Below are 27,564 nucleotides of genomic sequence, written 5' to 3'. Positions count from 1 at the left end.
GTGAGAATCAGCAGTATGTACCACTCGGATACGAACTCGGACTAGCTGTCGTTGTTAACGATTATTCGAAGTCATAGAGTGCTCAACCATCTCAACAATGTTAAACGCAGTGAAATATCAAAACTTAGCGTGTGTACTGTCCAGTGCAATCAAACCAGTTTTAATCTAGTCGTTGATCATCCAAGGTCAATCGCACACTGCACTGTAGATACGTTTATTAACTGTCACAGATTTTAAACTTAAAATGCACTTTTATTAATACTGTCCACTGTAAAGGTTTATAATAATTACTTTTAACTATAGATTTATTACTTATAAAGGTTTTGAATGAGCTCACGGTTGCAAACAAGGATTTTTCTAATTAAAACAGATTTTTAAAACATAACTAACTGAAAACACGTCCGTTCACAATCGTGGCGCGGCGGCGGCGGCCAATCTAATATGAGTTCTTCAACATATAAAATTTTGTCAAAATCTGCCCAGTGGTTTTACGTCATTGACGCATATACAATAGACAAACAAAAAACATGTCTAACCATAAAACATACATTGTGCATGTCAATCACACTTAAAAAAATTAACAGAAATTTATGAAGAAGCAAGAAAATAAACTGAATATAACTCAATTAACATATATTTTTAAATTATTAATTATATCAATACTAAATAAATTAACATAATATAAATCAATATAGGTACACGCATAATATGTAATAATCATTAATGCATTGTTACGTATGTTGAGTAAACTAAATTTTAATATGCAAAGGGGACATTAATCCTAATTTTATTTACTACGGACACTTATATACCTTTCCACAAAAAGGACTTACGTAAGGTGGGTGGTTGTAAGTTTAAGCCGCAGGGATTGATGTCAAGGGATGAGAAATACTTGCGGCGTGTGTTGGTACTGATACGCTATAAGGTGCAGGTAAAGCTGAGAAAATAATAATTGTTGTAGTTAGTTGATTAATTTTTGATTTGATACAATTAAGCTATTTCAGATCTTGGTGATCATCATTATAATTTAAACTAACTTATACTAAACGTATAAAATCAAAAAGTGATGTTATTTGTATGAAATTTCAGTAAACATTACATGCTGGTTTATCTTTGTATGAGTTAGTCACCTATCTATATACTTTAATGTGTTGTTAACTTGTTAGTGTGAACTTATATTATAAAAAGAGGAAAACTACTAGACAGATAAAAAAAATATATTTATAGCAATTTTTTAAACTGGACATATTATTATATTATCTGTGATATGGGTATAACTATTTTTTGCACACTACAAGAAAAAAAATCGGCGTAATTTTTTATTAGAACTTTTTAAACAGCTATTTTATAACTGAAAATAGGAAGAGTAAATATTAGTGCAATACAATATAAAATAAATAAATATACGTTTACAGATTTCTCTTGTTTCTCTTGTACCTAATTATATTTAGCGTAATAAAATACAATTTCCTTATTTGTATTTTTCCACAAATACTAAATTATCGAATGAACAATTTAAGATGTAAAATAAGAAAAGAGCTTTCAACCTTGTACGAAGATAGAAAAACATTGTTAAGGGTCAGAAGTTATTAAAGCAAAATGGTCTACATAGTAAAAACATTTAAATAAACCCAGAATAATTTTACCCGTTCTAGGAATAATGGGAAAATGTTCGACCGGTTTTTTGCTGTTTTAAACTTCTTATTACCTACTGCGGATAGGTTTGCGGATTCTCGAGTGTAACTTCATTTTATGAATTTGATTTTAGACTTTGGAATACTTTACCGCCAAGTTTAAATTATCTTTTAAATTAAAGAAAAAATAACGCTTTCCTTTGATTTTTCCAAGCACTGAGGAAGAGATCTGAATAATAGGATAAACTATGTGTCTGCCTGAAACCGGGCGTACTGTAAAGTGTATCAAACGTCGGGACAAGTATTATCACTATTAATATGTGATGAGCATTTCAAATCTTGTTTTTTTATGAACCGAAAGGGACTGGAATATGGACTGGATTTCAGTGGAGAGTCTAAGTTCCTTCAATGTGCTGAGACTCTCATACACTGAGTGGATAACCGTTTCACACTAAGTTTATTAAGCTCTTTTTTATAACAAAATAGTGTTTATTAAACTAGTATAAATAGACGTATTTTCTTTTTTTCAAAATTTGTGTTCCACGAATATTTCAATATGCGGGTCTTCAAGCTTACAGTGTACCGGTATCTTCTAGGGACGCGCGCTCCATCTTGGCCACATCTTAACTTACCATCAGCAGAGCTCTTAACCAAGCGCTTCCCTCCTGACCCATAAAGTACAAAATAATAGAAATTTTAAAACGTTTCTGATTTTAAAAGTCTTTTTAAAACAGTGTTTTGTGTTGAGAGAAATGTAACCAGACGATATGATCATTAATAGGAGGAAAAGTACCCAAAGTGCACTATAATGTTGATTGATTTACAAAGATGTTGCCTCCCTGCTTAGTTTCGTCTTTTTATATTGATTTTTATGAGTTTAAGGGTGAAATGGTTTTGTTTGAAGAAATTTTACAAATGTTTTTAAGATAAAAAAAAAAATCAATAATAATGTATTCGTTGCTTCCGTTGTCTATTTGAAACTGGGCTGGAGTTTCGTGAACATTCACAAAGTTAGTGCCTCTGGAAGTGCGCTCTTAAGATGTACAAGATGGAAAAGAGGAAAGGACTGGGAGAGGGTGTCGAAAAGGAGGTTGGCTTCCGGTGAAAAAGTGAGAAAATAGTAAGTGGTTAAGATTCCATTTAAAGTTTCGTAGGGTTTTATTGACCTTATCGATAACGACCCAAAGCTTACAAATACGAATAATTTAGGTATATAGGTAGCTAGAGCAGTCAAGACTCTAACATTATTTAAATAAATAGCTGCAGGTATATTTTCTAAATGAATCTTATCTTTATTCATGAAGGCTTAAGGTTTATTGGTTAAACGAGCCCAGATAAAAAAGGCTAACTGCGATTACGCTAAATTACTAATTTATTTGAAGTTTATTTATTAAAAATTAATCGATCATTCACATATTTTATTGGCAATGGGAGCTTCAGAGACTAAATTTACGTTCTAAGTTGATAGGATCATTTGATATGAGTGGGCAGTTTTTGGTATTATTAAGAAGACAGAGAAGCGCAAGGTTTAAAGTGTAAGCTTTCTAATTGACTAATCTATCAATTAAAAAAAATCCCATCAAAATCCGTTGTCTAGTTTTAAAGATTTAAGCATACATTGGGACAGACAATGTAAGCTACTGTAATGTTGTTTATAGTATATATGTAGTGATTCATATTTCATGATTTTTGCGAAGAAAATGTTTAATGTTATAATGTCACCATAAAACCACTGTAAAAACTATATGATAATTGTAATACGCATTTGTGTATAAATAGGTTAATGTGGCTAGGTCGAATGCTAAAATATATTTGAGTAATGTGTAGCGAAATTAATTTATGGCAATCTCCTCGTAACGTCTGCGGTAATTTGTTCTTGAGTGGTTTTATTTTTTAATCTTGCTCAAATTTGGGTATAAAATTGCAGAACGAAAACATTTAGATATTCTACAGTTATATCACTTCAGCAAATTGTCCTGTTTTATTTTTTATTTTTTTAATAATTTTGAAAATTTTTTGAGCTTTTATATTGAATTCTATTTTCGATAAAATTCTATATATTATATTTAGCTCATCTTTTAATTGCTTTTTGAAACTATTCTTAACTTCATATATCATGAGGTCAGTAAAATAAAAAAAAAAATTATACATTTTGTATTCGTTCTAAAACAGAGAATAGTGTATTAAATTTCAATATGTAGAACAAGTCAATTCCGGGGAACAAAAGTTCACTATACAGCCGATTTGACAAAGAGCGATTATAGTAATTTATGGTTTAGACTAAGCTATCTTCTATAACTCTTTTAAAAGAAATGGACAAAGTTTTTAGTGCAAAGAATACCCTCTTCGTTTGACCTCTTTTAAATTTGCATACAATTATTAATCTGATTCTTGTCTACGGGTAATTGAGTGCTTTAAAATACAATGTTTCATATAAATTTCAGTAGTTTATGAGGACAGGTATCATAAATACAGAGAGTGCTACAATTGTACCCGTATTTCATACCGAATAATAACAAGCGTTTCACCCAGGTAGAACTGACATATTCTCATTATATACAGAGTGTTGTATGTTTGTAGTGCTTCCTTTTATAGAAACTATTAGAATATTTTGCAAGATATTTTATGCAAATAGAAATTCTACAGAAATGTATTTTACTCCGAGGTTCAGGTGTTGCCACACGAGTAGGTGAATGTCAATTTGTTTGTTAAAGTATCAATTATTTCAGGATAAAAAGTTCAGGGTGTGTACAAGATGTCAAAGTACTACTAATAGGTCTTCCGTAGTTTTCACGTACGGTAAAATAAAGTGTAGCGTTTTTATCATATTTTTGGCTTGCTAATTGCCCCTGTTATTTATTTTTATTAATATTTTCAACTCTTACAGTTGTCACATCTATAGATTTTTCCTACGTGTAGAAACAAACGATTTATAAATTACTAAACTCAAAGCGAAAGTAAAGAAAACAATATAATGTACAACGTTGTATTAAAAAAATAAAACAAAATAAAATGGTTCTTATTCTCGATAAGAATACGGTATAATGTCGAGAAATGGGTCTGTGTACCTAGATATAAATACATAGGTACTGGTTATTAGATAATTTAAGCTCGAAAGTGATAAACCACTTACCACGAATTTTGAAACTTTTGCATGCTTTAAGGGTAAAATTAACAACATATGGTAACATTTCAACATAAGTGAATAAATTAAAAATACAGTGTCAACTATTGTAGCGCTCATGTAATATGATAATCATCCATACAAATGAAAGAATAATACATACAATAAATTTCTTATGTGAAAGCAATTTCAAAGATTTCATAGAAATGTCGGTAGATGCTATCAATCACTTTGTCGTTATTTCAATCCGTATAGCACTATACGAAAGTCAATGCAAAGTAAGAACTGATGTAGATTGATAGGCTAGACATAGTTCTACTGATAAGTCAGTTATTGAACGTAGCACATCTATAGATTTTATAGGACACTATTCACGTTATGGAATAAGAAATAAAATTTAGATTCAAATAAACCTTATATATATTAACAAGCATTATTAATATTACATTGTTTTTATACAATTTGGTGCCAATATAATATACAGCCACATCAATTATTTTTGATTAATATCAATTAAGAATGTAACATAATGCTTTTTGTAAAATAATTACGGAGAAAAAAATTGTGGAGCGGAATAAAGTAAATTTAATCTTAGTTACATTTATGTTGACAGATCGTATATTCGGAACATGTGCATAAATAATGAAAATATATATTGTGTGAAAATGAGCTGCTATCAATAAATGACGAAGGTTTCAACTGTCATGTTAAATACAATACAAGTGTTTTATCAACCAAATCCACCCGCTGGTCGCGTTTATTGCGAATGAATTAATGTTTATTAATGGAGCTGTTAAAATTTTTACCTCAAAAGTATATCGCCGTGATTATGTATAATTTAATGACTTAATATTTAAATTTTACGCTGTCGGCATATCTGTATGACTTAAATAGCATGAAAAGTTGATTCAAATGCAGTTCCAAAATTGTATAAAATGCCTATCATGTTGATTCAATTTATAAATAGAATTGTGTAGTTGTTATGTAAAAATACAAATTCATTATAAGTTGTAGCTGCATACAGTACGATATCAACTCTATCTGGTAAAGTTATAATGATAATGACGCAATCACTAAAAAATTCCACTCCTACACTTCAACAATCTTACCAGATATCCAATTCCTCTTGCGGCTAGCGTCAGAAACGCAATTTACTCCTGTGGCTTCCCAGCATATGTTGCTAACTGTAAATGGATGGATCTGCTTTATCTTGAGGCTATAAAGAATATAACATAGAAAATATGAAGAGTACAAGAGTTCCACAATACAAGTTATGTAGTTCATAACATTGTAAACCTACATCCATCCAAGTCAATGAGATCCCAAAGGAGACATTAAAAGAACCGCCACGTTGTGAAATATCGCAAGCTGGCTGAAATAAATAAGATGCTCCATGAATTCAGACCCGTGTAGCCATTGACGTTAACGGTATCGATATGGAAAAAAACAATTGCAAAAGCTTCAACAAATAATAAAACGCAAAATTCACCTCCATCGGAACGACGCAAAGTCCTGTTTTGAGCAAAAATAAAGCTTATGGTTTGCTAAAAAAGCTCTCTTTAGTACGAGTGTTTGGATTTTTATCTATCTAGGTTATAATGTTCGTATCTTCCCTATGGGCCTAAAGCATGTTTTTACTATGTTTTTGTTCACTGGGTATTTTATCTAAACCTTTTAGAGTAAAAAAACGCTTTTCAGTTATTAAAAGTTCATCACAATACCGAACGAGTTTGTATTATTATATTGTTTGTACCTCATGTATACAAAGCTTGTATAAAACGCTTGGAAAAAAGCTTATAAGCTATTCTTTAAATATTTCTCATTTATAAATTGTTGTTTAACTTGACTATTGTTATAATTATTTTGAACAAAAACTAAATCGCCTTTAAATCGTCAGAATTTAAACAAACGGGACTACATAGAAGGCACCAGCTACCAGTTAAAAAAAGAAACATTAAAATCGATTCTTCCTGTAAAAAGTTATGAGATAACAATCACAAAAAACCGTTTAATTGAGAACCTCCTCCTTTTTTAATTCCGGTTCAAAATATAACAAAATCAATATTTAAGTTTTGGAATAATTTTAATGCACTTTATAAAACTATTAATCCGTAAATACGATAAACAAATTATAATAGTAAATATTAGATGAAGTAAGCAAATAGAATAACACCTAATTAAAGCCATGTCACGGAAGTAGACTCGACCCTAAAATTTCATTATCCCACTGAAATGCGTATTACGAAATTCCGTCTTTGTTTGCGAGTGTACCATCTGAAGGACCCACGAGCGCTACACGTGAATTATTTATTGAATACCTCAGCATGATCATCATTGAATAATAAATATACACGTATATGAAATTTGAGTGATAACGTTGTAATGTTCATTAAAATATAGGTAAATACAATATACTGAGAAATTACTAAAACTTGATTTTAGTTTTGTGAGAATTTTGTTGATAAAATCTACTATATTACGACTTATGAATAAGTTGTTATTTTTGTATTAAAAATTTCCAGTGAAGCTGCATATTTCCCATAAAAAGCAATAGTTTAGTTTAAAATAGTAAGCGTAGGTTTTGCAGTTTTATTTTCTTGGTCTTATAGTAGTATAGATTATGTTATTTTAGTGAATTTTCCAGAGTTACAATTGGAAAACGTATTGCTTCATACGCATTCATTCTAGCTTTTAGATATCTTGCAACGAAATTGGTAAAATCTTGTAACTGAATTTTAAATCAGTTATGAAATTTGGTACATATGGCGCGACACGGATGACAATATATTCTATGTAGCTACGTTTAATGTGACGTCATTCGAATTCCAATATCATCTGAGCATGTTACTACCATATTACTAATACGACTAGTTAAAATAACGAATACACCACAGTATGGATTTCAAATTGAAGGGCTTACTTAGGAGAAACTAAAAAACATAATTGTAAATAGTGTTTTTATTAGCTGAAGGAAGTAAACAATTTTTTACATTAAATCAAACCAATCTATTATGTACATATACATGTTAAAGGTCGTGGTTCCACGTATGATATAATAACCTAAAGCTCATTTATTAATCGACAACAATTAGGACTATGCTCTCTATTCCTTTGGCTGTAGCGATTCAATTTAAAATTGCATTATATAATACTTCACAATCTTCACTCGCTCCACTTATTTCCTCCCTTTAGATTAAAGGATTTTTTTTAATTATCCGATCTAATTCGAACTTGGAAATAATTATATTATCATAATTAATAGCAACGCTAAAAGGAAAAATCTTCGAGGATTTTATGAAAGAATTCGATAAAAAATATCCTTGAGTATAGATAATAAAAGTACGGGTAATTATTATTGTTGGGAATATAATATAGTATACTGAAGTTGTGGTTTTTTAATATCTTAATAAATTCAAATTTTCCTCACTGTACCTATTACTACACTATACCTAAAATCTTCGTCTTTTTTATTGTACCAAATCGATGGCATCGAAAATCCAATATTTATTTTATAATTTTTTTTTTCTTTTAGATGCGAGTAAATTTTAAGCTCTTTAATTTACCTGAGACGTAATTTTCTTTGTATGAAAAACCATATCGTAATGTTATAATAGGCTTCATAATTTTACAGGTTTTAGGTGTAATTACAATTTAATTAATTTGATAATTCTCATGATTACAATTATTTCGACCGCAATTATACAGCGTATGAAATGTATAATACTCCAATACAAGCCTCTACATGAACACTATCTTTAGAAGAGCCCACATTTATATTATGAATTCTGATTGACGAGGGCTTGATTTTGTACAAAACATGCCAGAGATTTATCTTGTCATATTTTGTGTTCCATGGCTAGACAAATTTAATGTAACACATCATCGTCGAAACAATATCAAAGTAAAAAAGTAAGTATTGGCGTATATTCCAGAAGCTTCTAGAAATTTCTCTATTTTTTTTTCAAACGCGCTGTGTAGCTAGTAGAATAACAATATCTTATGGGGAAAGCAATAGTGTGTTCAGAGAATACATTAGTTTTTGCCTTTAATATTTTTAATTATGCTCAAACTTCTTCACGTAATCGTATGACGTATGTAAACATCACGCATTATTCAATTTAACTACATGATCTAATTATAACGAAAAAATAAAATCCTATTCTGCTTGAAACGTATTTGAAAAACTTTCTAGATCTACCCAAATACAGTGAAAACGTATTCTGAATATAAACAATTTGCATTTAACCGTAAATTGTAAAGATCTTTAAGGTAACGAGTTTGAAGATATCTGCCGAAGCGCGCTCCCCTTGATTTGTAAAGCATTCATTTATAAACTATTCCAATTTTGTATTGGTAGAGATTTCGTGACCTCAATACAAATGAGAATAATTTCCGGAAAAAGATACGATACACGTACAAAGTTTATACATTAAGGAATAAGGTAACATGCAAATACATACATATAACATCTGCAGAACACGCGTTGAGATAGCTTCTTCAACGTATTAACATACAAAGTATTTGAAATTTCCACACGTCCCAACAAAAACAAACATATATTAAATGAGATCAAATATATCGACCAAAAAAATAAGTAAATCTTCAAATAAAAAAAAGTTTACCAATTAATTATTGCTCGCTACCAACGAATTTTACCTTACTTCTATCAGCAACACATTTTCTCTGTAACCAAACATCATCGTTTCGAATTTTCCAGATTGCTGCGGGTTTATGCTCCTTCTTTTATCGCGTGAAAATAAAATGATATACAATGTCATTATTGTCCATTATCCTTATTTTATCTAAGGAAAATATGATGTATTATACCTCATCTTTATCAACGTCTAGCGTATTGGCTCATTAGTGTGCTCTGAACATTTATAGAAGCCCAAGACACGTCAGGGAAAATAATAAGCTACTGACAATGGCAGCTACAAGCTTTCCAAGTAGAATATTCGTTAAACATTTTAGAAATAAAATGTTATGTATGCAGTAGTATCCTTGCTGATTTAAATAATACAATATTTTTACGACTGTCTTGTGCTGACCCGACAGCAAGGGTACGTAAAAGTACCTATATGTAAGTATACATGTTATAGCGACGTAATAACACCGCCTGCGTGCTTGTAAACCATTTTATGGGTCTACATTTATTATAATGTAAGACGTGTTTCTTTAATTCTATGGTGTAAATTGCAATTTTTTATCGCTTTATATCAAATCTTTTTTTTCCAAATTAGCTTCTCTTTACAAATGTTTTATATACTTATAACGCATATATTAAAGAAAATACGAAGGGTATATGACGTATTTCGTTGTCATAAGAAAAAGTGATACATTCCAGCCTTAGAATGGTGTTATATTATAGGAAACAACATCGGTGAACAATGACTGTGACCAGGTTTTCTAACTTTACCACCTTCATATTGTCTGAACTATACAAAAGTGATCACACGGGAGGCACCAGCTTTCGAATTAAAAATAACAACCAGTCCGTTTCTCTTTCCTAGCCCTTCCTACCCCATTCCCTATTCCAGATGTCAATCCTTTCTTTATCCCTTACCCGCAAGTGCATTCGCAGAGGCACTACCCCTGCGCGAATGTTCATGGGCGGTGGTGTCGCTTAACACCAGATGAACGGCCAGCTCAATTGCCCGCTTATGGCAGAAAAAAATCATCAGAAACGGTTCATCCAGTCGAAAGTTCTAAGATAAAAAACCAAAATGAACAGCCGAATTGTTAACCTCCTTTTTTGAAGTCTGTTGAAAATATGTAATTCAAAACATCTAAAATAGAATTAATTAATTTGTAAGTAATATGAAATATAATTGCGGTAACCACAACAATTATTCATTAAAACATTGGTACGGTACAAGAACGCACAGAACTTAAATATCATATTTTAGAAACTATTGTATATAAACTATTATTCTCTATGCAAATTGTTTAGCATTCTAACATACAAAAGGATTCGCGGCAAGTACGAAATAGAATTTGAAATTAATATGTGGAAATAGACATAGGTATATTTATATTTATCAATGCTTTATTTCTCTGAAAATAAAACTATTAAACTTAACCTAAGAATACTTTTGAAGAACTAGCAATTTTATCGTTATGTACCGATTTCTGCCAGACAACCAAACGTTCGAAAATAAATTAAATTAAAGGAAATGATTAGTACATAGATACATTCCACATTGCCAAGTTAATTACAGCACATTTTTTATAGATAGATAATATAAATAATATAGATAATATAAATATAGGCATAGATAATACTTCCATATTTCATGCTACATGTAAGAGGATCTGTGAATGAAGAGTATAGAAGAGTATTATCGTTATTATATTATAGATACGTCGTCGCTAGCCAAAGAAATGTTTACCTATAAGTTGTTATATATATTTATACAAACATTCACGTATTATATCCCGCTTTCGAAAGGAATCTGATACTCCGCTCCTTTCCTATTTATGTTATTCTGTATCTTCATTTTGATAGCCACGTATCTATACCAGTCATTTCAATGAGAATTAATATTAACTACCTAAAATATTATTGTAAGCCCTAATTTCCAACCGCTCTAATGAGCCGAACATCGTTAAAGATAAAGTGGTTTATTCTGTCCTATATTCCCTCGGTATTGGGGCTGTCTCTGTAACGGAGCCAGCATTTTATACCCAAGAGAGATTAGGACCTAGTCGGCAACTCCGTATGAATTATGTATATTTGAAGATGAAAATTAACCTTAATTATACCTGCCAAATATAATTCTTCGTAAAGTTTGAACGTAAATTCCTGATTAAATTCTGGCGGTTTTTTTATATAATATATTAAAGGTGTACAGATATAATGTATAATTATGGTCTGTTTTTGGAATATTAAACAAAATTTTGATTATAAAACAAAAGTTTAAATAATTATTGATTGTTTATGTGTGGTATTCACGGTATGATAACCGATTATTAAAGAATCACTCAAAGTTTTCGGTTTTTCGTGGCATAACTTATATATTACGTATGTCTAAACATTAGACTGTCACCAAACTAATAATGCCGCAATTTTAAAGTGAAAAAAAGGACAGCTGAATTTTAAGCCTACGATCTTAAACCAAACATAATAATATTGCATAAATAATTTTTATCGTAACAAATAACGTATAATAATTGGTTCTTAAACTTAAATAAATTGCGTAATAAAAATACAAGTTAGCGATAAAATGTTCCAAGCGTTGCCGCAAATTGCCACCCGAGCTATTTATTGCTTATGTCGGGTTTTAGATCCATGTTGATTACGAATTATATAAAACATGACTAAGGTTATGTTCAAGCGAACGTCGTGAATAAACATTGAAAAAAAAACAGCTTGTCACCTACGTGAATTGCTAACTTATAATAAACCTTTCCCTTGAATGTTTTATTAGTTGTGCGTCCATGAGCTCGAAAACTTGTCGTTTGCTTACTGAATGTAGGTATATAAATTTAAAATAGATGCAATATGGGAACGGTTTGTTCATTCATAATTTTATGGTAAAAAAATTATAGCAGCGGTGGCTCAGTGGTGAGAACCTCGGACCTCAAAATCGATAAGTCGGGGTTCGAGACCGGGCGAGCTTGCAGGAAATAAATTGATTTTTCAATTTATCTTCGCTAACGATAACATCACTGCTTAAAACGGTGAAGGAAAACATCATGAGGAAACCGGCATGTTCAAGAATCAAAAGTTCGATGACATGTGACATCTGCCAACCCGCATTTGGCCAGCGTGGTGGATTATATATAACAGTAAATATCCCTAATATAATCTAATATCCCTAATTTAAATAACAGTAAATATCCCTAATCTATTGTAATGCGATAATTTGTATGATGGATACATTTTTTATTTTTTCACATAATAACGCCTGATTACACGGAAATAAGCTCATATACCGTTGATGTACTAGATTAGAAAATTTTCCATATATCAGGTGGACTGGTTGTTAGAATAATTATTTAGTAGGGGTCGATATCATTGCTTGAGTTAGGATGGTTATTCTCACTTAGCACTTAGAAATATGTAACTAATTGTAGAAATGTGAGGGTAAAACCATACCACATTTTGAATACAAATTCCTTTGTATTATTCTACTGCGATCTTAAAAATGTTAGGTTGTATATTATTAAACGGTGCACGAAATTCGGATCGGATATGATGGATTACTGTAAATTGTTCCAACGAATGAGCTAGAAGTAAATAATTCACTACCACTATAATCTATTATTTAGCTTATGGAATTATATAAGCTACATATTGAATAGCCAGCCCAATCATTGCAAACTGGCCAAAGCTGAAAGCCACTGTTGTAAAAGCCTCGAATTCGATTAGGGACCACTCTAAAGTAACTCAAAATTTCTGCTCTAAATCTAACAGGCCAAGGTTGTCACTTTGATATAAACATTTGATTATATTATTTGAAACTGTGTTAGAGAAATTTTCATTTCACGAGTTATAAATATTTGCGTTATGTGTATGAAGCTCATTGTTTATTGTAATTGTAGATGTGTTTGTTTTTAGTTCCAAATTTCAATTTCTGTTATTTTTTCAGGAACGTCGCCATCTTGGGAACAGTTTGTGAGAGAGTCGTTAGTGCAAGCGGCGTGGCCCGTAGCCCTCGCCCCGCCGCCCCGCAGAGCGCTCACTGTCGACCACCAGTAAGTAATGTCAACAGTGAAAAAATACCCCAGTAATAGCTTAAGTATAACGAGCAGACGGATTACCAATAGATCCAGAGCGGGAAAAAGATGAATCAAAACCTAAGTAAAAAATCCCGGCTGTCTCACTTACTCCGAAAGATTAACGGTCGAAGAGATTTCGTATATACTGTTAGGTAACATCAAATTAATGGAGGTTGATATAGATTCCGGTTATATTTTTTGAGTTCGTCATTGGCGGTAATAGTAGCTCTTTGTTACTGATTTATTGAACTTTTAATGTTAGTGCGGGCTACCGAGCTGAGGGTTCACCTGATGGTAAGCGATCACATTTGCAGACGTAGAGCCTCTGTAGTTCCGTCCGACGGGAAATTAGAAAGAGACTGGGAATGGTCAAGAAATATAATTGTCTTCTGATTCCCCCACACCTAAAAACACCGTAGCATTGTCCAGCTACTATTTCATGCCGATCTGTATGGGAGGGTTGTGCGAGCTGGCTGAAAATATTAATAAATTATCTTTTCACCCCTTTCAACTATAATAAAGACAACTTAATTGCAAATATCGGTAACCAGCAAAACCACCTATACAATGGATAATAATTCATTACGAGCATTAATATGCCCCTGAGTAAGACGTTGATTAATTTACACAATTATTCCAACAATGCACGATATACATGAGTCTTACACGCTCCAGAGAGGAAGTATATTTATTCATATCTTCATTACTTAGATAAAATAGCCCACGTGTTTTTAAATGATCAAAAATATTAAGTTTGATTTATTTTATAATTAGAAACGATTATTTACACCAACATTGAATCATGATGACGTTATTGATTTAACGAACGTGAAATCGCTTTCAACATTGGGATATTCGAAACAAACATTAATACAATTACAATACAGACATGACTATGAACATACTAATTTCGAATATCTTTTCAAAAATAAATGGAAAATAAGTGTAGAAAAATTCATATATTTGTATTAGTTATGTTTTCCTTATGTTAAATTAATCGATTTATATTAAAATTATATCAAGGATTACTTGATTCAGTGAATCAGCTTTTTCTTATAAAAACTGATAAAATAAGTTTTAGGATTTTATGAATTATACCGAACTCGTATCTCTTTGCTGGCTTAATATTTTACGATTTATCTATGTACAATTATATACATGTGTCTAGTTTAAATTAAATGAAACAATTACACATTATATAGAACTGGAGTAAATTTCATCCTGTTATGTATTAAAATGCACTAGAAACTTATAATTTATGCCGCCAGCAGCTAGCTTCTGTTTCATGCTATGCAAAAATACGAGAAAACTTTAAACTTTAAAGTTATCAACGTTCGTTTAGTCAGCATTGTTTTATGTAGCGAGCGTGGATGATCAAAATCAACTTAAGTATTTTGGATAAATTTCCTTCTACGTTTAAAATTGCTTATATTATTTTATAAATTCAACATCAGGTTTTAAAATAAAGTTCCTTCTTATCTTCCTCTAATTTATCCAATTTATTTAAAACATTACTTGAGCACTTACGTGTTGTTTTACAGAATACAAAATAAATTAGTCTGGCGGCTGAATTACTTATGTAGGGTCTGGACTCTGACATGTCATTTCAAGTTTCTTTAGATAAATTTATATGTACGGAGGGATTTATTTATAAATTTTTATATATAAAGATTTTTTAAAGTATAATGAAAATCATACTTATTTGACTTGTCCTAAGCATTCCAAATATTATAACGATTTTTAAAATAAAAATGTATGAACTAAAAGTTCAGTTTTGATTAATAGTCCTTTAAAAGCTCATGAAAAAGACAACTTTATTTCTGAATATAAGCCATGACAGAGCTTAAGGGGTCCAATTATATAATCGGAGCGTGATAAGTTCAATTTAGTTTGACTTGTTAGAAGTTTGCGATACGCTTTCCGAGACAAGCAGAAATTAAAATTTTTCTTGCTTACTGAGATTACATAATTTCCTTAGTTCAGCCATCAATAGTGCTAAGTTATTATGAATATTTTTTGCTTTTACGTTAATAAGTGAGATATTTAATGTCCAGTGTGTTAATCCCATATTGTCTAACTCAGGCTAACATCTTATAAATATTAATAGTTATATGCACATTTATATATTGCAATTATGGGTACCTATTATTGGTATTTTGTATTATTATAGATTCTGATCTTATTGGTTATATAAAGTCCTATAAAACTTACAGTAATAAATGGTAATTTAAGTGAAAGAAATTGTTCAATTTGATTGTGTAAATGTGTATTTTATATAACATATATATTTTCCAATTTACAAAATTAAACTTACATGCATAATTACCCACTATTAATTAATTGTTATAGAAATAAAATAATATAAATACAGAAATTCATAATAACTATTTAATAATTTAATAGAAAAAACTAGGTTATAGATTTTTTCGCACAATGAAAATTAGATATATACGCTTTACAGAAAAACAATTATAGCAATATTCAACGTTTATTTGCATTATTGATGCTTCGTAAAATGTAGAAAGTAAGTAATATCCGCTCCAATACTACAACTTTCAGAACAACAAGATATTTTAATATAAGTATTTGTTTTTACCTAGCTATGGATTCACTGAAAACGGAAATTAGGTGTCTAGTTGTTGATGGTAAACCTTGTTCCCTTATAGCGATAATGGAAAGGTGTTGTTACAGTTTACATAACAACGTAACTAATATATGATTATTCTATTTAAAAGAAGAAGGAAATACACAACGGTTAATTATAAAAAAAAATGTATTCGTGTATTTATAACGCTTTTAAAATTTCTCTCGTACAAGGAAAAATAACAATCATTTCATATAATAAAAATAAAATTAAGTATCAAAATACTATTATGAATTACTAGTATTGGCGTTGTTTTCTTTTATGTATGACATGGTCATCAGTAAATGCTTCAGATACATTATTACAAGGTTCTAATGTATAGCATTTTAAATTTTATCAATCAACTCCAAGTAAAAGATATAAAATATTAAGATAACTCAAGTAGGTTGAGTGGAAGGAAACTTTATAACAATCACTATTAAGTTAACTATTATAAATTATCCCCGGCATCAAGGTGAGCTAAAAGCTTGACCTTAATAATTGACGACTGTTACACTTCCAATGTTCTAAACTTTACAAAGTTACAGATGAATGTAATTAATCTGATTTTAACGGAAAATGAAGTAGTAACGAAGTTCTATCCATTACTATAAAAATACACAAAAGGATTGTGCCGCTTTATTCCATTCAAACATATCTGAAGATCAAAACTCTCTAGAATAGACAAGCGAGTAATTATTTATAATAAGTAGTTTCTGCATGTCCTAGTAAAATAAATATTTACCAGACTTTCATGCATTTGTCATAAACTCTCTTATAATGCCTTATTGCCGCATATGAGACTACTCATGGGCAAAAAATATTAAAGTATAAATGCATCCAACATCACGTTTCATGAGTGTAGAACAGTTTTAGAAGACTTGCTAGTAAGAGACACATTTTTCATAAATTCATTTATATATTGACACATACAACAGTATGAAAACACTTATGACGTGTATTGTATTGATTTATTCACCTGCGCTTGTTAATTAATTATGTAATTGAAGAAAATCTGTATATATAATATAAAACGGTAGTTACACCTATGCCATATGGGTGTTTTATAGACCACAAAACCATGGATAGTGGTATCACTGTATAATGATAGACCAATTTTAGGATCAACTTATAGTCAAAACTTTATGTAAAAAAATATTTTTTGGTGGGTGGTGGATTCAATATTCTAGAAAGGGTACGTTATTTTTAGAAGTCATTTTAAAGAAGGTATTTATATTGCACGTATTATAAGCTTCGCGTTTGAGTCTACTCCCAACTTGTCAAGATCAAGCAATTTCCTGTGCTAAAAGCGAATATTTATTAGATGCAGTATAATACGAATATTGCAGTTAAAATAGAGCTGCTGTGATTTACATTTTTTTACACTGAACTATAAACTAACTAAAATAGGATTAATATACAAATAAGCTCACGAGATGTGTGTTTATTTGTGTGTTTGTGTGATCTAAAAAATTTCTATAACTCCAAAAAATTACGTAAAATATCGATAACATCATTTGGATGGTAAATTCAGTAGTAGTGTCATATTATTATTATTTAATTGAATAGTAATTTTTTGTGTTTGATTTAAGCGAGTATTATACATTTAGAAATTAAAAACTTTTTAACGGATTTTAAACGCGATTTATTCATTATATAATTAACTCGACGTTTCGAACACTTTACAGCGAGCGTGGTCACGGGAATAGTAATGTTATGCCGAATTTATAATAATTTTTTCTATTAATTTCTTTCTATATATTCTTAATTCGCTACATATTTTAAAACAGAGTCACTTCCTGCAGTCTGTACCTATGTAAGTATTCTTAAAGTTTATAATTTAGATCTTATTTTGCTGCCATTACATTTCTTGAGGGTACCCTTAGACAAGCGACGGCACTGGTCACTAGTAGACAATTTAAATTTAAATGACGCATAATGTGTTTTATTCTTTCAGATTTTAAATTTCTTTATATATATGAGTATGATTTTATTATTAACTAAGCATTGGTACGATTTTTTTTTACCAACATACAAATTCAAAAATCGTAAAGTCGTAATATCAAAAATAATAGTTACATGGCCAGGCGTTCATAATGTAAACGAGAAAATAACAATGTAGATAGGCTTTAAAAATTGCATTTCGTTCTTAACTTAAGCTGTGTGTATAAATGTTGTACAACAAATATTGTTTCTACAACAAGCTTTCATGAAGCTGATACGAAATGGGCTTATAAATTTATAGTTTATTATCGAATATTAAATATTAATCTGACCACCGCCTTATGTAACTTTTGCTTTATTTGTGCCTGTACATACTATATATTGACAAAGTTAATTAAAGGTCTGACGTCAAAAAGATGTTTACATTACTCAAAATAAAACAAATGTTTCGTGTTTCTTGTTCTTTTTTAAAATTACGAGGGTATTTGCATTAACTTCCGTGCCTTGCGTAGATCCCGCATATTTAAATATTTAAAGGCTTTTCGTATGAACTAAAATTAGGTTGCGGGTAGGATGTGGCCTTGGCGGTTGAGTATAACTGGAGACAGCAAGCGTCGTTAAACATAAACATTATTATATTTAAATTGTATATGTATTATGTTATTCTATCTTCTTCTCTTTGTTGGTAGTATTCTGAATTTACCTTACAGTAAAAAAACACTAAAATTTCGTATGATTTCTTAATCGCCAAGAAGTTAATGAGAAATAATTCGAGAAATATGAATTAAAATCATTCAGAACTCTGATGAAATAAGAAATAGGTACGCTATGCCACCAAAAAGCGATTGATAATGTAGATAGAAATAAAGTAAATATCGAGTAAATTAATTAATTATTAAATATAATAGTACCTAAAATATATTATGTTTGTATACTTTTAGGTACGTATGGTATTTATTTATTTTATACGAAACAATCAGATAACAGAGATCGAATAGAAATTATTAATTTACGCACGCTTTATGTGTAAAACTGTCGCTTTGAATGGACAAGTGTACGCACAAAGTGTCCCACGAAGGACGACAAATAGACATTTGTCCGCAATCTCATTCACAAGACTGTGCTGACTGCCCGAACTCTATCAAAGGTAGAAGCCTTTTTTTCCATCATTATGTGCGGTTGCGAACATTCCAGATGTACTGCAGTAGCGAGACAGTCCCAGCAGTATTATAAATGCATTATTATACATCACACGTAGAGCGTTATGACGAAGCATTTCTCTTTCTATTTGTTTGTCCCAAACGTCATCTTCACGCTCAGTATTCGTTGATTGTTTGCATACTTGCTACTGACAGCCTTTCCGTGTACCCTAAAATGGTGTTATATTTCTGGCATATTTTTTTAAAGTTCCGCCAACAAAATCTTCAAGCACCTGAGGTCAGATAATATTAAAATAAACGTTTCAATTTTGCGTTGTAATTTTAGATAAACATTCGGCGGCGTTAATTTGATAGGCAATTATTAAAATTTTCCGTGAAGATGTTATTTATTGCGGAGGACAATAAAAATTTTGCAAACAGAAAATACTTTTAATAATGATTATAATGAAATAAATCACGCAGCAAGGAATAGATAACATATTTCTTGAAAAATTACAGTAGGTACGTTCAAAGAAAAATTTAACGAAATTTGAAAGAGAGCGAATAAAAATCGAGATTTGATTGCAGAATTGTATTGTTCTTTATCTCTTCAAACGATTTGAAACTATGTTGTACTAAAAAACAATACTAATATAAAAAACGTAGATTTCGTCAACATTGAAAAACCTCGACATTCTTACGTAGAAAGCCAAAATAAAAGAAGCTAAGCGAATAGTTTACCTCCTATATGTGACACGTAAATGATTATTGCATTATTTCATTACCTGTCACACATATATGTTAAAATTATATTTCCAACCTCCCTTGTTACAACGAGAATTGAATTGTTAGCGTGGAGAGTGTGGTTTTATGATCTAAAACCAAAACGCGATTATAAGCCGAGATTGATGGCAGTGCTCTTGTAATTGCTTTCACGTTATCGTGTGAAAGTCGCATATTCCTGGAAAATAACAATAATTGAAACAGATGAATCCTTTAGAGCAATAATTCTTAAAAACGGCTTTATAAACACTAGGTTTCCGTGAAATCATTTCATGTGTTATTGAATCGTTGAAATACTTAAAAATATGTAAAGTAGAATGCATTTGTTGAGCAACAATATTACAGTGACGTGTTGCGGAGTTGCTCGAACATTGCTAATGTTGCAGATGTAATTGCATGATGTTTATGTTGCAGAGTTGATAACGGAATGCCAAGAATTGTCGCCCGAAAAGCGCTGAACATAGTTTCCAGCAGCATTCTCGCCCACCATGAAATTTTGATAAACTGTTGCGCAACATTTATTAACCAAGCATGTTTTACAACAAGTATAAATATACTCCACACGTTCGTTTGATTGTATTACATGCGAAGATGTTAAATTGTAATTGTAATATGACATACGAGAAATGTAGATTATTACATTTTTACGAATTCAAGAATATTGAAATGATTTAATATAATTCTTAAATCATTTCAATATTATATACATCATCAATTCCATAATTCTGAAAAACTTAAATGAATATTAATGATTTAAAACGCCTTTTTAGCAATGCTAACATTCGTCCCTGATCGTCAAGTATGATGTATGTGCTGTTACAATTTCATCAACATTTTTCAAATACCGCTCCACTCAGCTTGATAACGAATTCAGTTTGTGGCGTAACGAAATCCAATGGAATTCTTTAGTAATGTAAAATAACAAATGAAATATGTTTATCAGTAAGGGTACTTTTTCGCATTGTTAAAAATATTTTTATTAATGTCGTTTTAGATTTCTGTATACAAACTGTAATGCTTGGAGAAAATTGTTTCAAACGTATTATTATATGACCACAGGTGTGTGATTATCACTAAAATTAACAATTAAATTGTATATAATAATGTATACCTAACAGTAGTTCGTATCAAAACACGTTAAAAGTTTTTGAAAAAAAAAAACACATTTATTATATAATTAATAAACAGCATATTGGATTCTAGCTAAAAACAACCTTTTAAAGATATTAAAAACGTGTGCAATAAATTCTCTATTTAAGGAAATATAACAAAGATAACCAATTTATTTCTCGGTCAAACATAGTTTAATACAGACTCTATGTACATTATATTAAATCCCAAAAGGATTTACTCACTGTTCTGCAAACATCGCAGTGGATCAACACAATAACGAAGTATAAGTTAAAAACAACAAGAGATTTTAAACGTACTAAATTGGATGTATTCAGTTTTATAGGAAACCACAATTAACTTACTAAATTTTGTCAAAAAATAATTTGTATTTTTGTGAAAAACATAGGTAGGATGATTGCAAAGATTCCCCTATTCCTGTTACAATAGCAAATCTAGCCATAGGAATTCAGGAGAATTTATATATAGTAGTATATAGGAGGTAGATATAGTAGGAGAATTAGAGATAATAGAGATAGTAGGGGAATCTATATATTTATATATAGTATATTATCTGCACAGCAATTGAATCTTTGTCTGTTACTTTACATAACCACAGATTGATGTCATTGTCGGCAATGGAGTTGGTGGGTCGCTTGATCGTAAGCTCTACCACCGCCCATGAACGTTGTAGAGACCTTATGCCTCTACAAATGGATTGCTGGCTTCAAATCGGAGAGGGATGAAGAAAGGATTGACGAGAGGAACTAAGGAAAGGACTGGGAAGGGTGAGGAAAAGGATATGGGCCTCCGGCTCCCCACTCACCGAACGAAACACAGTATTGCTATTTCACGTTGGTTTTCTGTGGGGTGGTGTGGTACTTCCTCGGTGCGAGTTGGCCCAATTCGTACCGAAGCGTGCTCGACTACCTACCACATACAAAAGATAGACAGATAACATAATACTAGATAATACATAAATATTACTACCAAACGTCCCTTGTTCTGTGAGATATGAGTTGTATGTGAATTAAGGCAATTGGATAACATTTTGAGTTAGTTAAGCCTTTTCTAATTCGTAGTTTTCATATGAATGAAATTTAAAATGTTTTTGTTAGTTATCAAATAACCTAGGTAGAGCCAGGGCATTAATATATTGACGTACATCAATATATTTTATACAGCGATGAAATTGATGAGTGCTAATAAAAAGTAAACGGTAATCAAAACACGGCAGAAAATAGATTTTCCCATTTTCCGTAAACGTTTTCATTATTTTCAGGGTTATAAATTTTCAATAGCTTTTCAAAACATGTTCCACCCATCCAACATACGTAATGTGAAAATATGAATACATAATGTCGGCATTTTAAAAGTCTAAATTTCCAAGCTGTGATATGAATTCTAAATTATTTTTTAAGTGGGTTGATGGATGTGTTCTATTTATTCCTTACGCAAAAGTTAAATGTTTTACCCTTGCTGTTATTAAATTAGAAATTTTTGACATTTTAGAATAATTTAATAATATAACGATCTGAGAGATTTGTTGTAATAAAGAAAAATTATATTATTATGTTTAAAAATTCCAACAAAGTTAAATTGTATATATCTTTATTTGTTTTCATGGTATAAATTTTGTGTATGGTCATCATTCAGAGGCTAGAGAATGGCATAGACTAATTTTTACCGCAATGAAATATGGGTATGCTCATGGAATATTAATTAATCAGTACATTTTGGAATGTATTTAAATTACTGTTTAAGACATGAACATATAAAATTAAACTCGTTTGTGTCAAAGGATATTGAACAACAATAGCTCGTAAGTATTGTAAGTATATCACAGTAAGCGTTTAAGTCGCTAGCGAGTTTATCTGAGGAAATTAGGTGTCTTGTTACTTTCATGACGTCTGTGAGACTTTATGGAAGAGATTTATGCAACTTCAGGGTATATCCTGCTTTATACTTACTACATATTTGTTTCCGTACATACAATAAATAATACCTTCATTATATTGCGTAGTAGGATTTTTATTTAAATGTATGTTTATTCATCGATATTTACAAAACCTACGTAATATGTCAATGACATTGTTACAGTTTTAAGAAACATAATATAATGTTTTGAACGCATTAATTTTTATTGCAACATTAATGTATAACTATTTTTTAAAACTACTATATATGAATGTGTACGTCTTCTATTAGGTAATTTAATATACCAACATAAGAATTTTTTATGAGTGGGGAAATCTTGCACAGAAACCCACGGCCCCCAGAACATGGTGCCGTGCCGTGGTTTATGTCGGAATCCTACCTGTCACTAGGTACTTTCTAACATTTAAATAATTTTTCAAATCAGAAAACATTTAAACAAAAAAAATGGTTGCCTGTAAAGTCGGATTTACGGGCGAAGATTTTACGTGACAACGTCTTTTTCTCGGTAGAATATTTATTGATATGAATATTATTAAATTGCACAATAGGAACAAGGAATTGAATGAAAATAAGAATTGCACAAATTTTAACTACAGAAAATATATTTTGTTTACTAAAAAGACAGAGACAGAGACACAAGCAGGCGCCGATTCAATGCGCCTAATTCTCTAGTGCTGCGCGCTCGGCGGACCGATCATAGTTCGGTGACTCATCGTAACGTTACCGGGCGTTACACTTTTTCATGAGTGACTCCGAGTCGCAACCTAATTTAAGACGTTGTCACGTCAAAAAAAAACTTATCTAAAATATTTGAGTTTAGTTAAGATAATTGTATCTTAAGGATTATTACTAAGATCCGTGACATAAATTACTGCGAGCGGAGAACATATAACGTTAGTAGCTAGCTAGTGTTACGATGTAAATGTGACCAAATTAAGTTAGCAACTATGAGAAGCGCGAAACTTTCTTGAAGGCTGATAACGTTTCAAACTTACCAAGAAATCCATCTTGCGGCCCGTGTTATCTAAACTTTGTTGAATAACGATAAACCTAGTTTTCTTAAAAACATTGTATCATCATAAAAACGCGTTTTTTCTACTGCAGTCATATTAATTTACACAATCATTAAAATACTTTGTAACGTCAGCACCATCTTCCTCTTTCTTTTCATAAAAGTTATAAATCATCATCAGCCCATATATGTTCCCACTGCTGGGACACAGGCCTCCTATGAGGGTTCAGGCCATAATCCACCACGCTGGCCAAGTGCGGGTTGGCAGATGTCACATGTCGTCGAACTTTTGATTCTTGGACATGCCGGTTTCCTCACGATGTTTTCCTTCACCGTTTTAAGCAGTGGTGATGTTATCCACATGTGCAGATAAATTGAAAAATCAATTTATTTCCTGCACGCTCGCCCGGTCTCGAACCCCGACTTATCGATTTTGAAGTCCGAGGTCCTCACCACTGAGCCACCACTGCTTTGCACTGCAAAAGTTATAAATAGCGTTAGAAAAATGTCAGATAATTAAAAAAGTAAAGCTTTCTTATCTGCCTACATTGCCGCGCAAATTCCTAACGCATTCTTTTTTTGAAAATTCTAAGTAATTGTTTAGAGAATAATATGATATGAAATTCAAGTTAGTCCCGTTAATGAGTACTGCCATTCGTGAGCTCATTTTATGTCAAAGTGAGCTGAAAGGCTGACCTTAATAATTGTTGCTTCTGTATTTACAGTGTTTTGTTAGAGAAATTTTGTTTTCATGTTTGTCGTTTGAAATATTAAACGAAACTAACAAAGGCTTCAGATAGAAACAAGCAGTGAAATCAAATTAATACTAAATAATATTTATATGTACTCTGTATGCAGAGTGTTCAAAAAATAAACAACACAAAAAGTACATCTCTAAGTGTATCATGTATGTAGGTCACAGACAAATACTATTTTTTGCAAATGACATGTTCTTACAGTCTTTGTTTTATAATTTGCCCGCAATCATTTAATTATTGCGGTAATTTCTCGTGCCTCATTACCTGAACCGTAATTGTTATAAGTGGGAATGTTAAACTAAATTAAATTAAAAAACTGAAAAAACAAGAAAATAGAAAACATTGACTTATTTCTAGTTTCTATTAATTTCCCTCCCAAATAAATGAAAGAAAAGTATTAAAACGAATATTTGGTGAGAAACGACGAAGTGATAAGGATCTCAAGTTTTATAATATTTCATGGAATATTTTCATTACTGATAACTATCATAACAAAGATCGCTCGATTGATTGTTCCATATTCAGCTAGTTAACACACGTGTGAATAATTCGTTGCGAATGTCATCATATTTGCAATATTTGGCACATGCGTTAGGGAAACGTGCCGATTCGATGGATTGTTTCAAATACGTCAAGATGGCCAGAGGCCGCGTTGCATAATGCATTGCGTTTTCTGCTTGACGTATTTCTCCGTAAGACAAATTGCTTGTTTGAGAAAAGAAAGTATTTACGCAAACGTACGGCCTTTGAATTCTTCGGTAGGAGTAATCTTTTATTCAGAAAAGCAACGATGTGAATAATTGCATACGGGTTTGACAAACTTCTTCTGATAAGACTATGTTGTATGGGACATAGTGTAGAAATGCGTTCCTGCTTGTTTCTATATTATAGAGTATTAATTAAATTAAAAAATAACAATATACTACCCAATACATATATACACACACTTAAACCGGATTTAATTAAAAAACTCAATTCAGAATATTTTTTGGTTCTATCTATTATTAAATGTGAGTTCTATAAAAGAGACTTATAGAGAAATTTAGAAAGAAAGATAGAGAAGAGACTTATATAACAGTAACTACATCAATATGCGGCCTACTGCATATTTTGGCGAACTGCCACTGCCGTGGTTTTGTAATTATGTAGGTACATTTAATTCAATTAATGCAACGGTATTTGCTTAGCTTTCATTTGAATGAAAACTTTTAACAAAGCATATAACAGCTGTTCTAAAGAATGGATGGTCTTAATATTCAAGATATCGGTGTACGTCAATACAATTTTTTGCTTTTATATATTGCTGCGCCCTGCGGTTTCACCCGCGTAAGTCCGTATCCCGTAGGAATATCGGGATAAAAAGTTGCCTATATGTTATTCCAGTTGTCCTGCTATCTACGTGCCTAATTTCATTGCAATCGGTTCAGTAGTTGTTGCGTGAAAGAGCAACAAACACACATACATCCTTACAAACTTTCGCATTTATAATATCAATAATGTCTACCTATTCAACCTGAGCCTGTCCTGTTGTTGTTGTCCTTGTTAAACCTGAACCTGAAAATGTCGACTCTTTGAGAGTATTGAAAATATATAGCATGAATCGATCACTGATAGAGATAAAAAACACCATAACATGAAAGAGAACAAGGGACTACACACAAAACCCAAAACAATCATTGGATAGACTTCTATTGCTTTTCTATTATGCATACATTTACGTCACAAAAGCACGTATTGATGCTGTTAAAGGGTCTTAAACCAAATCCATTCCAAGTCCATTTCATACGTGTATAGCCTACCAAAGGCTATCGAATGAACCAATTAACTTGCGTGTACGATAATCTAAGCTTACTGTACAGAATTTATGATTTATTAGGTAGGTAATATGATCACAGATTACATACAATATCTATCTGTCGGTTTGTCTGTATCTTCACGCCTAAACCACTGAATCGGTTTCGATGAAATTACCAATCGAAATTGTTTGAGACCCAAGTACATAGCATAGATCTTATTCCTTCAATTCTACGGAAACGAGAGCTATGTGGGTAATATTCCGAAATTGTCCCTTAAGCTTCTCCTTTCTCTACGAGGGCGAAATCGCGAGCAGATAGATAGTAACTTTATAACATTAACAGTTCATTAAAATCAAAATGTTTCTATCAGTTTAATGTTCTCATCTCATTCAATTCTTCATCATAATTAATCAAACCGAGGGAAATTTAGTTTAAACGTGTCATAGAATTCTTACCATGCCACTTTTTTGTAAAATTAATTAAAAAAAAATGACATTATCACGACCGAATTGCGTCGTCTGAAATATTGTAATAGATTACTTAATAACGTTTTCACGAAAAGCAACGAAGATGTATACCATAATGGAGTTGTATATCATTGTTATTATCATATATACGCCGCAACAACGCGTACATAATAAGTAAATATAAAGCTGTTCGCTGAAATTCATTTGGCTGTTTTTGTAAGCTTAAAGAGTAAACTTCATGGAAAATTTATGATCGTAGAATGGCTCTGTAGAAAAGCTTTCTTCTGTAAAAATTGTCGAGTTTAAAAGCAAGGTAATAAAATTCTCAATGCAACAACAAAACTAAAAAGGTTCTTTAGTAAATAACTGAAAGGGTAAGAACCTTACGGTTTTTAATTAAGAATTACTACTCTTACGAAGTGGGCACTAATTTTTATTTTTCACTAGCAGTCCGCCACCGTTCCGCCCGAGGTATGTTTTCTCTCCATAATTCCTCCTCGTTGTCTTAAGGAAGA

General features: G+C 31.2%; 1 protein-coding gene across 1 annotated transcript in view; it reads left to right on the top strand.

Moving 5' to 3' along the window:
* Positions 1–27,564, top strand: part of LOC119830246 (GTPase-activating Rap/Ran-GAP domain-like protein 3) — a 114,996-nt gene that overhangs the window by 21,713 nt on the left and 65,719 nt on the right. The window contains exon 2 of the mRNA XM_038353185.1: positions 13,350–13,455. Within this exon, the coding sequence (XP_038209113.1) occupies positions 13,350–13,455 (106 nt within the window). The remainder of the gene's footprint in view (positions 1–13,349; positions 13,456–27,564) is intronic.

Source organism: Zerene cesonia, chromosome 11 (genome assembly GCF_012273895.1).
Source record: "Zerene cesonia ecotype Mississippi chromosome 11, Zerene_cesonia_1.1, whole genome shotgun sequence".
Taxonomy (NCBI): Eukaryota; Metazoa; Arthropoda; class Insecta; order Lepidoptera; family Pieridae; genus Zerene; species Zerene cesonia.
This window is presented reverse-complemented; position numbering and strand designations above follow the sequence as displayed.